This window comes from Drosophila innubila, chromosome X (assembly GCF_004354385.1).
Source record: "Drosophila innubila isolate TH190305 chromosome X, UK_Dinn_1.0, whole genome shotgun sequence".
In the NCBI taxonomy this organism is placed as follows: Eukaryota; Metazoa; Arthropoda; class Insecta; order Diptera; family Drosophilidae; genus Drosophila; species Drosophila innubila.
Window position 1 is genome coordinate 31,875,784 of NC_047626.1, and position 15,593 is coordinate 31,891,376.

At 33.3% G+C, this 15,593-nt stretch overlaps 1 protein-coding gene across 1 annotated transcript in view; it reads right to left on the bottom strand.

Annotated features, from left to right (window-relative positions):
- Positions 1-3,199: 3,199 nt before the first annotated feature.
- Positions 3,200-15,593, bottom strand: part of LOC117784746 — an 84,169-nt gene continuing 71,775 nt past the window's right edge. The window contains exons 5-7 of the mRNA XM_034622558.1: positions 11,830-12,089; positions 11,559-11,651; positions 3,200-3,679 (exon numbers count right to left, since the gene is read on the bottom strand). Of these exons, the coding sequence (XP_034478449.1) occupies positions 3,575-3,679; positions 11,559-11,651; positions 11,830-12,089 (458 nt within the window). The 3' untranslated portion in view covers positions 3,200-3,574. The remainder of the gene's footprint in view (positions 3,680-11,558; positions 11,652-11,829; positions 12,090-15,593) is intronic.

Genomic DNA, 15,593 nt, shown 5'->3' on the forward strand with positions numbered 1-15,593 from the left:
TTTTTATTGGGATAATTACACATTTGCAACATGTGTATTTTTAAGCAAACGGCAAAGACCGTCAAAAATTATGAATAACATAGTATTCTAGATGATTTTGTTAATAATTTTTTAGCTCAACTTTTTCTGTTTCTGTATAAAAGTAATAAACCACAGAACATGAATACAGCTATTAGTATTGAACTAAAATACACATCGATAACACGTGTTACAAAAAAAAAAATCAAATTTTTCAATTTTTTCATACTTGCGCTCACTAATACGCCCATAGCTTCGTCGAATGTCCACCGATTTTACTTTTTGGAAAGAAGAAACTTGGGTATTTAAAAGCATTATTTGTGCTTTTTTTTTTTAATTTTTGACTTTGGTGATGTTTTTTAACAATATTTTGTTAGAAACCCCCTAACCTTGTTTTACTATTAAAAATTAACACATTTTTAAGAGTAATATGTGTATATATTCTGAAATCGGTCAATAATTAGCAAAGTTATAATAGATTTTCGAAAGCTTTATGTTTCGCAATATGTTGATGAGCGCGCCATTATAACACTGTCGACTGTCGTAATATTGTTGAACACTTTATAGTAAATTCTTATGGAATTTTTTTAGAGTGAAAGTGTCTCTAAGAACTGTAAAATAAAAAATATATACGTCATTTATAATATCATTTATACTTTTCATACACACTTAAAATTGTTTACTAGATCTTTTTATTTTTTAAACTGATTACACTAGACAACAGTACAAAAATTAAACGAACGATACTTCCTTTTTTTGATAGATTTGGGGTCACAAACTACGATAAACATTTTTTTCCACAAGGAAGTCATTAAAATCGAAAAAAAACGTCGATACAGATAGCAGATACAGATTTTTGGTTTTATGAGAAATCCTAACCAAACTAATACAATATGCATTTAACTTGGTTTTATATATCCTGACCAAAGTTGGTTTAAATCGGACCACTATATCATATAGCTAGCATAGGACCGATCGGTCCAATATTGAGTCTAAGTATGAACAACTTTTTTGTTTTACGAGATATTGTAACCAAACTAATAGAATTTGCATTTAAGTTAGACTTATATATCCTGACCAAAGTTGGTTCTAATCGACCCACTATATCATATGGCTGTCATATGACCGATCGGGCGTAATCCAAGTCTTAGTATGAAAAACTTTTTTTTCATAGTAAGTACTGGGTCTCCGACAGTAGAGTATGCGAGCAAAGCGAGCAGGGGGCCGAGACCCTAGTTTTCTTTATAATACAATTTTTTTTAAATATGAAAGAAATTTAACAACTTAGTTTATATATTTTATTATTTGCCTGCATTAATGATATAGTAACAATGTTAAAAGCAAAAGCAATTCCAAAAATTGCTGATATCCCACAAAAAAAAAAACGGGGTAAAAGTCTAGTGATGAAAGCAATTTCAAGCCCCAAAATTTCTCATATCCAATTTAGTGACGAACAAAATTCAGTTTAATATACAAATTTTAAATAAAAATAATAATTAATAAAAAGAAAGCGAAAATTGGCATTTGGCACTGCGCAAAAAGTAATTTTTATGTACACCCTTTTTACTCACAGTGCACAATGCCAATTTTCGGTTTTTTTTATTTATTAAATTATATTTTTATTTAAAATTTTTAGATTAAACTGAATTTTGTTCGTCACAAAATTGGATATCAGAAATTTTTGGGCCGGAAATTGCTTTCGTCACTAGACTTTTACCTCGTGTAGAGGTTTTTTTTGTGGGATAAGTTCGTTACTGATATCTCAGAAAACGAAATAGTTTTTCATACTAACCTTGATTTCCGCCCGATCGGTTTTATGACAGCTAAATGATATAGGTCATGAATTAAAAGAACAACTCAGATTCATATGCTGTTAGTTTTGTTAAGATACATATCTCAAAGACTTGAATTTTCCCAAGCGAAATGTCCATTTTAAAGATTTATTAAGAACAAAATATAAAACACATTTGTAACAATGTTAATGTACATGAAAAAAAAAATAACAACAGAACAAAAAAAATTTTTTTTTTTAAAACCATAAGAAAACTAGTGGGCCGGTGCTACAGTCGAGCATACTCGACTGTCGGAGACCCCGTACCTACTATTGCAAAAACAAACACAAAAGACCCTTGTATTTTTTTAAGTACGGGGTCTAAAAAAAAACCATAAGAACCGACGACTCAATTTTAAAAGACAGCTCAAAACTTCGGTGGCTCGAGCAATTGAGCCACGCAGGGTGTTGAGTACATCTTGCCAAATTGTCATATTGGTTTATTAACATTAAATGTTAATATTATATGTCATCATAACATTAATAAATATAATATAATAAATACGTCCGTGCCAGGGTTCGAGCTCACGACCGGCTGGCCAACCATCTCCTGAGCTCTGCGACTCAGCACACTACGCCACAGAAGCCCACGGCTGATCGTACGCCAATTTGTTATATAATATGGTAACACAATTTTCATGTTATAAAGTTTAAATTACTGCCAACGCTTCATCATCAAATCAAACAGCAAAATTTATTATTTGAATATTAATTGTTTAAATTAAATACATTTTTATTTTTATTCTCAATTTTTTAGATAAAAAAAATATTAAGAACATCAAACCTTTGGCAAGCTTTCAAGCAGGGAGCAGGGGTGACCCCCTTGTTGAAGCTTGAATTTTGCGTCAAGTGCGAAGTAGGTTTTCTACAAAAACTGTTTTGAATTAGTAATATAAGTTAAAAATTTCAAAGATACAATCGTATCTAAAACTGTAAATTTAGACTATAGACCTGTCTCCAGCAGGCCCGGAAATAAAAATTCCTTTCGAACTTCATATAAAAAAAAAAAACGAGAAGAATTCCTGCAGTTTTTAGACCCCGTACTTTATTTTTTATATCTTGCAGTTTATATAGTTTGACAGGCATTTTTATTTCCTGGTCAGCTGGAGTCAGGCCTTATATAATAAATACTTTTAAGAAATTTGGGATCTGTACGCGAATCACGAAAATTACTTACTTTGTAGGGATAGGACGGGACAAAAGTTTAGTGTGGATGATTTGTTTATATTTACTATAATGGCTTAAGTCCAGGCCACAGGAAAGCAGTCGATATCTCCGCGGACTAGGATCCACGGTATAAAATTATATCCAGTGTCACGGGCACCTTTGACGTTAAGGAACAAAGAGCAATTTTACTAGCCGTTAGCACCTTTTCTATTTAGCTGACTTCTTTTTTACATGTTTACAAATTGGGTGTTCGTTAAATAATTTTTGTATAATACCGTCTAAATATCATTTCATCTTCTTATGCTTCTTCTATTTATTATATATGTATATTTAATTATGGATCAGTCAGTGAGTGCATGTGTAAATTAATAATAGCCCTTGTATACAAAAAAGTAGTTGTACGATTAAGTATTAAGTACCTAATTACTTATGGTTACAATAATTTGTATATCTACGTGTATGTATAAATATAAATATCAATAAAAAATATATGTAAATATATACGATTATATATGTATTTGTTTAAGAATTTTCTTCGAGCTATTTAATAATGACGGTTCAGGCCAGGCAGAAAAGCTTTCTCCAGAACGAGGGTGTGGGCGGTAATATTGTGGGAACTAATCCCTCCCAGATAGCTGCATCAAACACATCCTTGACTTTGTCCTATAATAAAAAGAAAAAATTAAATTCAAAAATTAATAGCTCTTTAACTACTTGCTTAAATCTTAGACTGTGTATTCATGAATTACAGATATATTCGTAAGCTTTCAGAAAAGTTAAATCTTATGAAAATCGGTTTATAAAAAACGGCACGAAAAAAAGCAAAATTTTAAAAAATTAAAAAAAAAAACTTTGCCTTAGAAAAATATTGGGCTTTGGCCCTTCTCGCTTCGCTCGCCAGCCCCCGGCTCGCTTCGCTCGCTTCAATTCAGATTTGGGCTGTTGCCTAGTGTTAGAGGTTGGCGCGGGCCTCATTTTTCAGGACCGACACGGCCCGAGCCCGAAACTTACGATTAAAAATGGGCACGAACCCGCATGACACATGTTTTGTGCGGCCCGAGCGCAGCACGGCCCAGCCCAATCGGCAAAAGTTTCAATAAAAAGTGATTGATAATTTTTCAAATTTCAAATTCTTATTTCAAAATAAAATTTTATCAATGTACGAACCTAACAATTTCGATCTTCTTTCGTTTAAAACATTTCCAGATGTCAAAAATTACATTAAGATTAATATGTATTCATGTAATTATTTCAAATTCTTATTCAAAAATAGTATTTTATCAATATTTGAACTTAACAGTCGAAAGTCAGACACGAGCCCGGCCCGGCCCGACCCGAAATAAGGTTGTTAGGCCCGACCCGACAATTTTTTAAAAAGGCCCATGGGCCACGACGTTCGGAACGGCCCTTTGAATCAATATGTAATTATATTTATTGGATTGAATAACTTTCTAGTTTTATTATTTTTAATTGAATCGAATAGCTTTGAAGATACAGGTACAAGGCTCGAAGGTATAATTTGTTTTAATGTGTTGCTTACGATCTCCAAAATCTGGTATATTCAAACAGACGGATAGGCAGGTGTTGATGTTGCTTAAGAATAAGCTTAATGGGGTCGGACATGTGGACTTCTGCCTAACAAGGAATTATACTTCTCTACCCTTGAGTGACGAGTTTAAAAAATTCATACACAGAGGGAAAAAATTAAGTATTTCGTGCTTGAAACTAGGGTTATTATCAACAACCCTAGTTTCAAGCACGAAATACTTAATTTTTTCCCTCTGTGTATCAATATATCGATATTTTTTCCAAAACTGATATATTTATATCGTAATATTTTTTTTTGTCCAAATATCGAATATGCGATATTTTTTGGCATGTTTTATGATATTTTTCCGTTAGTCACTCTGTAGTCCAAAAATAGTGAGTTGAAGTTATATCTCAGCTTGCCGGCTGCTTCATGGATAAGTGATCCCTTGAACCGCCTTTATAAAAACTTTTTTAACGCGATCTAACGTTAACAGTGATTCAGATAAGCTCGCTTTTTAAACTCGTCGCTAACTTTTTACCCCGCTTTAAATATACGTATAAACACTTATCGCTTGAAAAATGTATTACAAAACCAACTGTTACTCATATACAACTACTAAGTGCCATTGAAAATGCAACGATATGCTAAATATTTAATTAATACACAATAATAACATAATAAAGTCGCAAGTATAAACACTTTAAAAAAAATTGTAAGAACTTACGGCTTAAGTTAAATCAGGTTTATCTGCTCTATAAACATGGTAATATACTAAAATCAATGCTGTAAGCAATGTATCTTATTACATATTAAAATTAAACAATGTTATGTATGCTTTATATATATAATCTATAAATCGTATCATTTTTTCTTGTTGGCCAGAGTATCACTTTTTACCTGATTAAATTATCTAACTCATAAGCGTGGGTGTTATAAGCTTTCAGTTAGTGTGAAAGCAAGTGAAGACTAATAACAGAAAGTATTCTGTCATAGTCTTTAGTTCTTAGTGTCCGACAAACTACTCCTTATTGCTGGCAAGCTAGAACCAGTTGAGAATTCTAAGCAAGCGAACACAAAAATTATGTAAGAATAAATAAACTCAATTCAAGATTTGACGAACTTGATCTGTGTGTCGAGCCGGAGTCCGGATCTTATATTAAGATTTTCATACTCATTTCTAGTAATTTAAGAGTTTTGCTTGATTCAAGATTCCTTGTTCTTATATAAAGAAGGTTTGTCATTTGTTAAAGAATTTTTAAACTTATTTACAGTATTTCGTACTTAAATCAAGTAAAAACTTTAAGTATTGAAAATACTTAACTCGAGTTCATTCGAATTTAATTTCAGTACTGCTTTTTTTTCTCTGTGTAGTCAGTCAGTATTAACACCTCCTTTGGGAAAGCAAGCGACGAGTGCAATGCATACCTTACAAATATATGGCTTTGTTCTGCACTCACTCGGAAGTGCTAAAGCAACGGCAGCAGCAGAACATTTACAACATTGCCAGAAAGCCCTTGCTTTTACAGTTTCCAGGCCGAAAACCGCACATTTATGATTATTGTGTATACATATATATATATATGTATATACATAAATGTATGTGTCTACATGACTGAAAAAAACCGTGTAGCACATTGCCTCAAAGGCAAACACCTCCCAAGCATCATCGTCTTGCAGAGTTTTGCTTTTAAAGTGTATGCATACAGACAGCGACAAACCAAAGGATTTTTTTCAATTATTGTTTCTTCACACTAGTCGGAAATGCCGTTTTTTGTTTGCATAAATAACCTTATTAAATGTTTATTTTTAGACAGTTTATTATACTACCTCTAATTATATAGTATTTTTAACTATATTTATATTAAACATGAGTTAACATGAAGCCTTCAAGCCCACGTACTCAAGCAAAGGGTCTGATTCTTACTCTTCAATAAAAAAAACATGGCCTTTAATATTTTGGCAGCCTATTAAAAAGTCGATTTGCAGTGATAAACTAGTGGGGAAGGATACACAGTTGAGTAGATTTGCCATATTAGGAATCTCTTTGTCTTAAAATGTCCTTTAAAATATTTGTTTTATTTTCTTAATAATTAATTACTTCCTAGTCCTATTAGTTTGCATGATTATAACGTAAGGTACTAGTCATATTTCATTAACTTGAATAAACAATCTTTAGTATGCTGACAATTGATATTATATTGTTTAATTTTTATACCCTGTTCCCATCACTAAATTTAAGGTTTCTTAGCGCTTTGAAGCAAACAAACAGACAAACAAACTTTTCATCTCATATTGCGAAGTCCACTAAAAATGTGTGGCAGACCCCATAAAGTATATGTATATATTCTTGATCAGCATCAATAACCGAGTCGATATAGCAATGCCCGTCCGTCTGTCTGTCTGTCTGTCCATCTGTCTGTATGAAAACTTAGATTTCAGAGACTATAAGAGCCAGAGACACCAAGCTTGGTATGTAGGTTCCTCTTTATTGCAGGCAGATCAAGTTTGTTTCCTTTTTTGGATCGGACCACTATAACATATAGCGCCCATAGGAACAATCGGTCGAAAATCAAGCTTAAGTATGAACAAATTTTTTGTTTTATGAGATATCTCAGCCAAAAAAAATACGGTACGCATATAAATTGGTTTTATATATCCTGTTCAAAGTTGGTTCAAATCGGACCAACATATCATATAGCTGTCCTGGGACCGATCGGGCGAAAATCAAGTCTTAGTATAAAAAACTTTTTTGTTTTATGAGATATCGTAACCAAACTAATAGAATATGCATTTAAGTTAGTCTTATACATCCTTACAGAAGTTGGTTCAAATCGGTCCACTATTTCATATAGCTGTCATAGGACCGATCGGGCGAAAATCAAGTTTTAGTGTGAAAAAACCGAAGTTGGTTTATATCGGATCGGTCATAGAACCGATTGGGCGAAAATCGTAACCAAACTGACAGAATATGCTTTTAAGCTGGTCGTAGACGTTCTTACCAGTTCAAATTGGAGTAAGTAGTCGAAAATGTGATGAAGCGCTCTGTAAGGGCGTCGAGTGACCTTAATGTTTTTGAATATTTTACAGTCTTTGCTATTTTTCATAGTAAATACGGCAGGCATGCCCAAGCCCAGCATTTGGCTGGGCACACACCAAAACTCACAAACAAAAACACAAATACATTGAAGCGATCAGGTTTTTTGTTGCTCCGAAAAAAAGTTATCGCACAAAAAAAACCTCAACACGAGGTAAAAGTCTAGTGACGAAAGCAATTTCAAGCCCCAAAATTTCTGATATCCAATTTTGTGACGAAAACAATTCGGTTTAATACACAAATTTTAAACAAAAATATAAATTTATAAAAAAAAACTAGTCGGCCGGTGCTACAGTCGAGCATAGTCAACTGTCAGAGACCCCGTACTTACTTCGGCAAAAACTAATAATGGAAAAAAGTTTTTTTTTACTAAGACTTGATTTTCGTCCGATCGGCCCTATGACAGCTATATGATATAGTGGTCCGATAAGAACTAACTTCGGTCAGGATTTTTAAAACTGACTGAAATGCATATGCTATCAATTTGGTTAAAATATCTCACTAAACAAACAAGTTTTCATACTAAAACCTAATTTTGACAAGATCGGTCCTATGACAGCTATATGATATAGTAGTCCGATTTGAACCAACTTTGGTCAGGATATATAAAACCAAGTTAAATGCATATTGTATCAGTTTGGTTGAGATATCTCATAAAACCAAAAAGTTTTTCGTACTAAAACATGATTTTCGACTGATAGAAAAATGTATTTATTCACTTAACAGGTAATATCTTCCAAACCCCCCAACCAAAATTTATGTTTCATAAACCAAAAAACGCGAAATTGTACGTATTAAAACATAATAAAATTTAACAGAAATCGTTAGAGCCGTTTTGTCAGAAATCGCCAAAATGTAAGCTTAAAAACATTATATCACCTGTAAAATGTTACCTGAACACTTTAGGAAAAAAGTTTTAAGGTGCGAAAAAAAGCCCTCAATCACACCTTTCCAATGATATATAAAACATATCTGTAGCTTCTATGGCTTGATTGGGGTTTCAATTTTAGCCTTATTTAGTGTTTTCCCGCTAAACTAGCGGTTTTTTCAAAAAGTCGTAGAACAAACATTTCTAGATTTTCAAAGAGGAATAAATCCCCATCATTACATCTAAGCTTTTTTAGCGCTTTGATGCAAACAGACAAACAAACTAACTTTTCAGTTCATTTTGAGAAGTTCACTAAAAATTTCAATTTTATTTATCTTTTGAACCAGTTAACGTATTTGGGTCATCGAGGTATCAATCGACGCGTATTTTTGAAAGAAATTTTTAAAAAATAAATAATTTTACCAAAAAGCTCCAAAGGCTCCACAAACTGCGATCATACAAATTTTTCCCCTCCCACTTACATCCCCGTATCTCATGACCCAGGTGAAATAGATAAAGTTTTAGTACGCCATTTTGTAAGTTAGGACTAAACCTTTCGATCAATATATAACTTGATCTGATCGGACAGACGTAGCAAATTTTCCAACTTAGCTGTATATATTGTTAGTCGCCTTTCGCACCCTTCGTGCTGCTTTCGTCACTAGCGCGAACTGCCGTCCGCAATGAAAGCATACAATGAATTTGACACCGAATTTTTAATGATTCACATCACATCCTTCACATCACATCAGCATTAGCACATCGTTTATTTAGCAAACTTCAAATAAATTTCAACCACTTTCGATCATCAATTGGACAAGATAACTTAGCAGTCTCCGTTTGCTATCAACCGAATATCTCCAAATACGGGTAAAGTAATTTATGATTTTGCTTTCATAAAAGCTAACAATTAATACCTCAATTTGGGGGACCTTAAATCAATTTTACAATTTTAGAAATAACAAACCATTATAAAATTAAAGTTTAAAGTTCTTAATTTTATTATGTATTTTTAAAGTATGTATTCAGGATGTTATTGTTAAATTCAGACAATATGCGAATAAAATGGCAACGACACAGCATCTTAAAAGTCAAAGAAGTCTAAAATATTTGATTTAACTAAAAAAACATGGGCTTACGTGGGCCTGCCCAAAATTTAAAATTGACTTCCGATAGGTCAACATCCTAAGAGTATTGTCATCCAATTTTTTTCCTCTAGCTCGAATAGTCTCGGAGATAAAAGTGTTCAAACTGGTATACCATAATCTGTCACGAATCTAGTAGTACCCATTTTTATGTATGAGCTAATTATCATGTTATAAGTTTTTATTGTAGTAACATTTAATTCATTTTAGTTAACATTTTTGTCACTGGAGTTGTCAATTTAAAAATACGCGACGATTGATACCTCGGACACTCAAATCCGATAACTAGTTCAAAAGATAATTAATTTATTTGTGTGTTTGACTTTTTGTATCAAAGCGCTTTTATGATGAGGATTTATTCCTATTCGATAACCTAGAATTGTTTGTTTTACGACTTTTGAAAAAAAAGCGCGTGTTTAGCGGGAAAAAGCTATATCCCGCAGTTTCCAAGCGAAATATATGTACTACTATATGTAAGTTTTAGGGCTTTTAGGCGTGCCTTAAAACTTTTCTTTTTAAGTGCTCAGGTAAAATTTTACAGGAGAATAAATGTTTTTTGACTCACATTTTGGCGATTTTAGAAAAATTGACATTCAACATTTTTATCAAATTTTAATATGTTATAGTTAATAAATTCCGTAACTTAGTAATTATTGTTTAAAGTACGGTGAAGATGCACAAATCTGAAAAAATCCATGTATTTTTACACTTAGCTCCCTCAATTTTTATCCGAGTTTGCAGTGTAATACACCGTTGGAAAGGTGTTACTATTCTCTTTTCAACGAAGTATTTGTAGGATGCATAGTTTTAGACATAAAATTGCTTAACTCTATCATTCTCGAAAAAACGGTTTTTTTTACAGTAATTTAAAACTTCGATGTGCAACAAAAAAAACTTGTATGCCACAATGTTACATTTAACAATATCCACAACCTACACTATGTCGCATCCCAGAAGTTTTTAGACTGTTACACAGTGTTACACATTACAATATTTCGGAATTGCGCAAATGTGCGCAAAAGTTGATAACTCTATTTAGAAATATACATACACACTATCACTTGCTAGATCTACTCCACGAAACACAAGTTTGTTGAGGTTAGGTTTTACATAAAACGTGTGCCTACAAAAACACAATATTCAACACAAAACAAAAGCGTATCAGATCAAAGCACTCTGCATATTAATTATTAGTCTAAAAGACAGTAGTGATGTAAATCCAAACTTAAGATTGAGTTTAAAAAAATATTTTCATGTTAGGTAGACATTTATTTATATTAAATGAATGGTAAAGAAAATTTTAAAATATCAAAAAATAGTTTTGGGGTGATAGTGACAGACACCCGATTGAATGTTTGTACATTCAGCTAACTAAAGTCGACCTAAAATGCTATTTTACTAGAGTTTGTCATGGACAGTTTCTGGCCTGTTAACAAAGCTTATCCTTCTGCTAATAGCTTTCGCAGCCCGGCAGCCCAATATAGATCTATAATACAATTTCAGACTTTGACCCGGAACACAGGTCGAATTTTAAAAAATCCGTTTTATTGCTTGATATTATTGTCTCAGCTATGTTGTGAAAAAGATTCAGCATCATTGCTCTTACCGTTCTGGTGATTAGTGAGTTAATCATTGTCAGAACAAAAACTTTTTGTTTTTAAATTAACCCCAATCTTAAGAGTTTTTAATACTTTAGCTTTATCTAAGCTTTTGCTTTTGCTTTAGCGTTACTAAAGTGAATCCGGCACACTGTGCACCGTTTTAACTACAAGTACTTCGTTTAATGCAACGAACTTTTGCTGGGCAAATCTTTGGTAACATCCGTAGCCTGAGGTCCTTTTATTAATATGATGGTGTCCCCAAGCTGACCCGCAACAATCATATCAACCCAACTCATAACTCACCTGAGTGGCTGACGAAGTCTCAATGTATTTGGCGCCAATATTAGTTGCCAAATCCCAGGCGTCTGCATATGAAATTGGCTTCTCACCATTTGTCTGCTCATCCGTGAAAAGCAAAACAGCAAGCCCGAAGCCGATATGAAATCAAAAAAGAATTTCATAAATATTTAAACAATTTGTACACACGAATGCGAATAAGCTGACTAAGGTCTAAGGACAAGCGCTCATAAATTAACAAATCAACACATACGGCACACAACATGCAATAACTTACCTGCAATTTGTTCAGCATATTCGAATTACTTCTCAAATCAGCTTGGGTGCCAACTAGAATAAGAGCCACCTTTGTTTTGGTAAATTTGGGGGCCCATTTCGATTTAATCGACTCAAACGATTCAGGCTTTACTACCGAAAAGCACAGCAGAAAGACATCGCTATCCGGATAACATAGCTCCCTCAATGGATCCAATGTGTCCTGACCGGCGGTATCACAGAGTGTCAAATGTACGGGATTGTCATTCACATTTACATCAGCTGGAGATATACAAAATAAAATTGTTTGTAATTGCAGCCTAAAGTCGCTTAAAATAGAACTTATTAATATATTGTTAAGACTTCGTACTTAAAATGTACAAAGGTTCTATTGGGTTTGTCGAGACATCTTCGACCCAATTAAGTATATTATAATAAAAATGTGCGAGCATGGCTGCAAACCACCCACATTTCGGTTGTTCGAATCATAGAGCGGGACTAAGGTTCGGTTCGAGATCCGGCTTATATACCTACTGAGCCTAAGGTTTTGGAACCTTGATTTCATTAATAAAATTAATCAATTTTTTAATAAAAAAAATGCAAATTTGGTATCACTGCTGACGGCAGCTCGCGCTAGTGACGAAAGCCGCACGAAGGGTGCGAAAGGCCATGCAAATGTAATTATTGAATTAAATGTAAATTCCGAAATAATTTATCTATTTATGGGTCAATCGCTTTGTTTAATACGCACACTTCTCAACTGATTGTTCAGTCTACAGACGGTCTTCAGTATTTTGCACCTGGCGGTCGTTCCAAGCAGCGGAAAATTATGAAATTTAAAACTAAAGCTTGTTTAACCTATATCTACTTATAAAATAAATATCAGCTTGATTGAATGACTATTTCGATTTCGCCTGTTAGATGGTTAAGTTGTCATTTTGTTACAAAATTAAGTTTGTGTCAAATGTGTGAACACTTCACAATTTAATTGCATGCTAACCGAGTTTTGTACTAAGTCAGCATAGCCAACTATTTCGATGAGTTTGCCTATGACCGGCGACCAAAATGTAGGCCAAATTTTTTTATTTTGTAGAAACATCTGTTGTTTGATTTTGTGTTAAATATTTTGCTTGTCTGACCTTACCTTTAATCTAATGTTAATATTTTGTCGAAAACAAATTTTTTGAAAATGCCTGTCGATTGTTACTATATGGTAACGCTAGGATTATTCGGGTTAACGAACAATTTTTACTATGTGATCAATATGATATTGTATATGATAGTATTCCGATCTTGATATCTGTTAGAATTGATTTAGATTAATTTCACATATATATGTTTAGTCTGGCCGTATATATTAAAAAACAAGTTGGTTTTTATACAAAACGTCATATTTAACCGATAATTTCTAAAAGTCAATTATGATATACTTGTTTGATTTGGTTAATATTTTAACAACCAGTTAATAGCACAGTAACACGCCCAACCTGAAAGTTTGGTGCTGATAGCTTTAAAAACGAAAAATTTGAATATCACAAAATCAAACATAAGGGCGGTACAACGCCCACATTTCTAAACCATTTGCTTATTGATATAAGAAGTCGAATGCAAAAAACTAGACCACAATATCTTGTTTCGTTCTTGAGTTATTTATTTATTCTTAAAAAAAGTCAAACGGACGGTGTCACGCACTCTTTCCTAATTCTTAATTCTTTATAGACACATGAGCCGCAGCTTTCTTTGGCAACTAAGTATGCAACGTTTTTGAAGGGGGGTGTCTTTTCGTAATTATCATGTAGAATGAGTATGACATGCAGTCCACTTGCAGCTGTAGCAATGAGATACGTATACACCCACAAACATCAGTATTAGCTGCACACATGTGTAAAGTGCAAACAATGCATATTTAAAGCGCATGCACAATAATTCAAATGGCCAGAAAAGCAGCTTCTAAAGAGGCAGTACATATTAGCTTTGGCTTCACATGCCGCATCCTTTCTCCACCCACAATATCACTCTTTTACCACTAACTGTGGCTGTGCGCTGTCTGAAAGTTAATCACGACTACATACCTTTCAATGCCGCAGCAGCTTCTCTTATTATGTACTTCTCTTGACTCTTCTTCTGCTATGTAAATACAGTTTGTGCTACGTTTTTTTTATCAGCAGGTCATGAATAATAAATTTAATTTTTTAGTGCATAATTATTATGAATGCATTTGTTACAGCATCACTTCATGTTCCAGCGAGCTCTGTTCGCTTCAGACATTGTGTAATAAGTTCACAAATTAAAAAATGCCACATCTTACACTAAAAATTGCTTAATAAAGTGTGTTGAAATACTTTGGTATATTATATATTTGTTTTTTATAGGTGTTCAAAATATTGAATAAATAAATAAACAAGCCTCTTCCAAGGTGATAAGAACCTCATTTGTGTATGTGAGTGTAAGTACATGTTAGGGTATCCAAGGGTCAAGTATCTCGTAGTCATTCAACCTGAACAAAAGGGGTTTTTGCTTGCTTACATTTTTTCCTGTGGAAAACTAAGTGCTTGATTCCTCCTTCTCTTAGATTTTGACTGCACGGTGCAACTATGAAGGTGAAATGCTGCACAATGCAGATGAAAGAAATCAGGTACAAAAGATGTTATTTTTGAACACTTTAAGGCAGAGTAAGAAGGTTGTCTGGTAGTTTTATGTTCTGTTTTTCCTTTTATATATTCATCTATTGTTTTCACTGACTTTTGCCTTATGCAAACTAAGTAAAAGGCGTCCTTTCACTTCAAACTAAAATCCTCAATGTCGTCCGCATTGCTCTGGTAGGCTTTTTGCCATCGAACATAATGACAGTGGTGCAGTGTACAATTTACACTTCCCAAAAAAAACCCCTTTAATCCGAAGCGTCCTGAGCTACTTTTTTTTCGAGTTTCTTCATGAAACTCTCAGGACTGATAAATTAGAGGTCGCTGAATCCGAAAAAGACATTCATTTTGTTCGTCCTTGTCAGGATAATCGACAGGACCATTTTTTCGGATGTTACGAGTACCATATGGTAACGCTGAGAATATTCGGGTTAAGAGGTAAAAGTCTAGTGACTAAAGTCTTTCCATGACCCAATATTTCAATTTAGTGATGAAATTTGGACTTTTTTCTTCTGAACTGAACGAAAAACATTTCAATTGTTTTTTCTATGGCACAGTTTTTTATTAGAATAAGGGTCACTTTTCTTGCCGTTTTTTAGAGGTGCGCCCACATTTTTCATTATTACTTGTGAACGCAAAAACCGATTTTCTTAGCCCAACGTTTTCTGAAATCTAATGAATATATCTGTAATTCGTTTATACACAGTCTAGGATTTAAGCCAGTAATTTTAGAGTTATCGATTTTTGAATCAAGAAAATGATGATTTTTTTAAGCGGACTTTTTTTTTACTTTAGATCTCGTGGGAAACTTTAAGTTATAGTTTATAAAAATCTATGGAAAGACGGAAAAATTATTGGCAAATAAACAAACTAACAAATTTTAATTAAAAGTCAATTTTCGACAGATCGGTCCCATGGAAGCTATATGTTATAGTGCTCCGATTCCAACCAAATTTGGTTGGATGTAAAGGGCAATTTAATATACACATTTTATTATTTTTATTGAGATATCTCAAAAAACACCAAAAGTTTGCATACCAAACTTTGATTTTTTATAGATCGGTCCTATGGCAGCTATATGATGTAGTGGACTGATGTAGTGGACTGATTTAAACCGATTTTGGTGAATATGTGTAATACAACA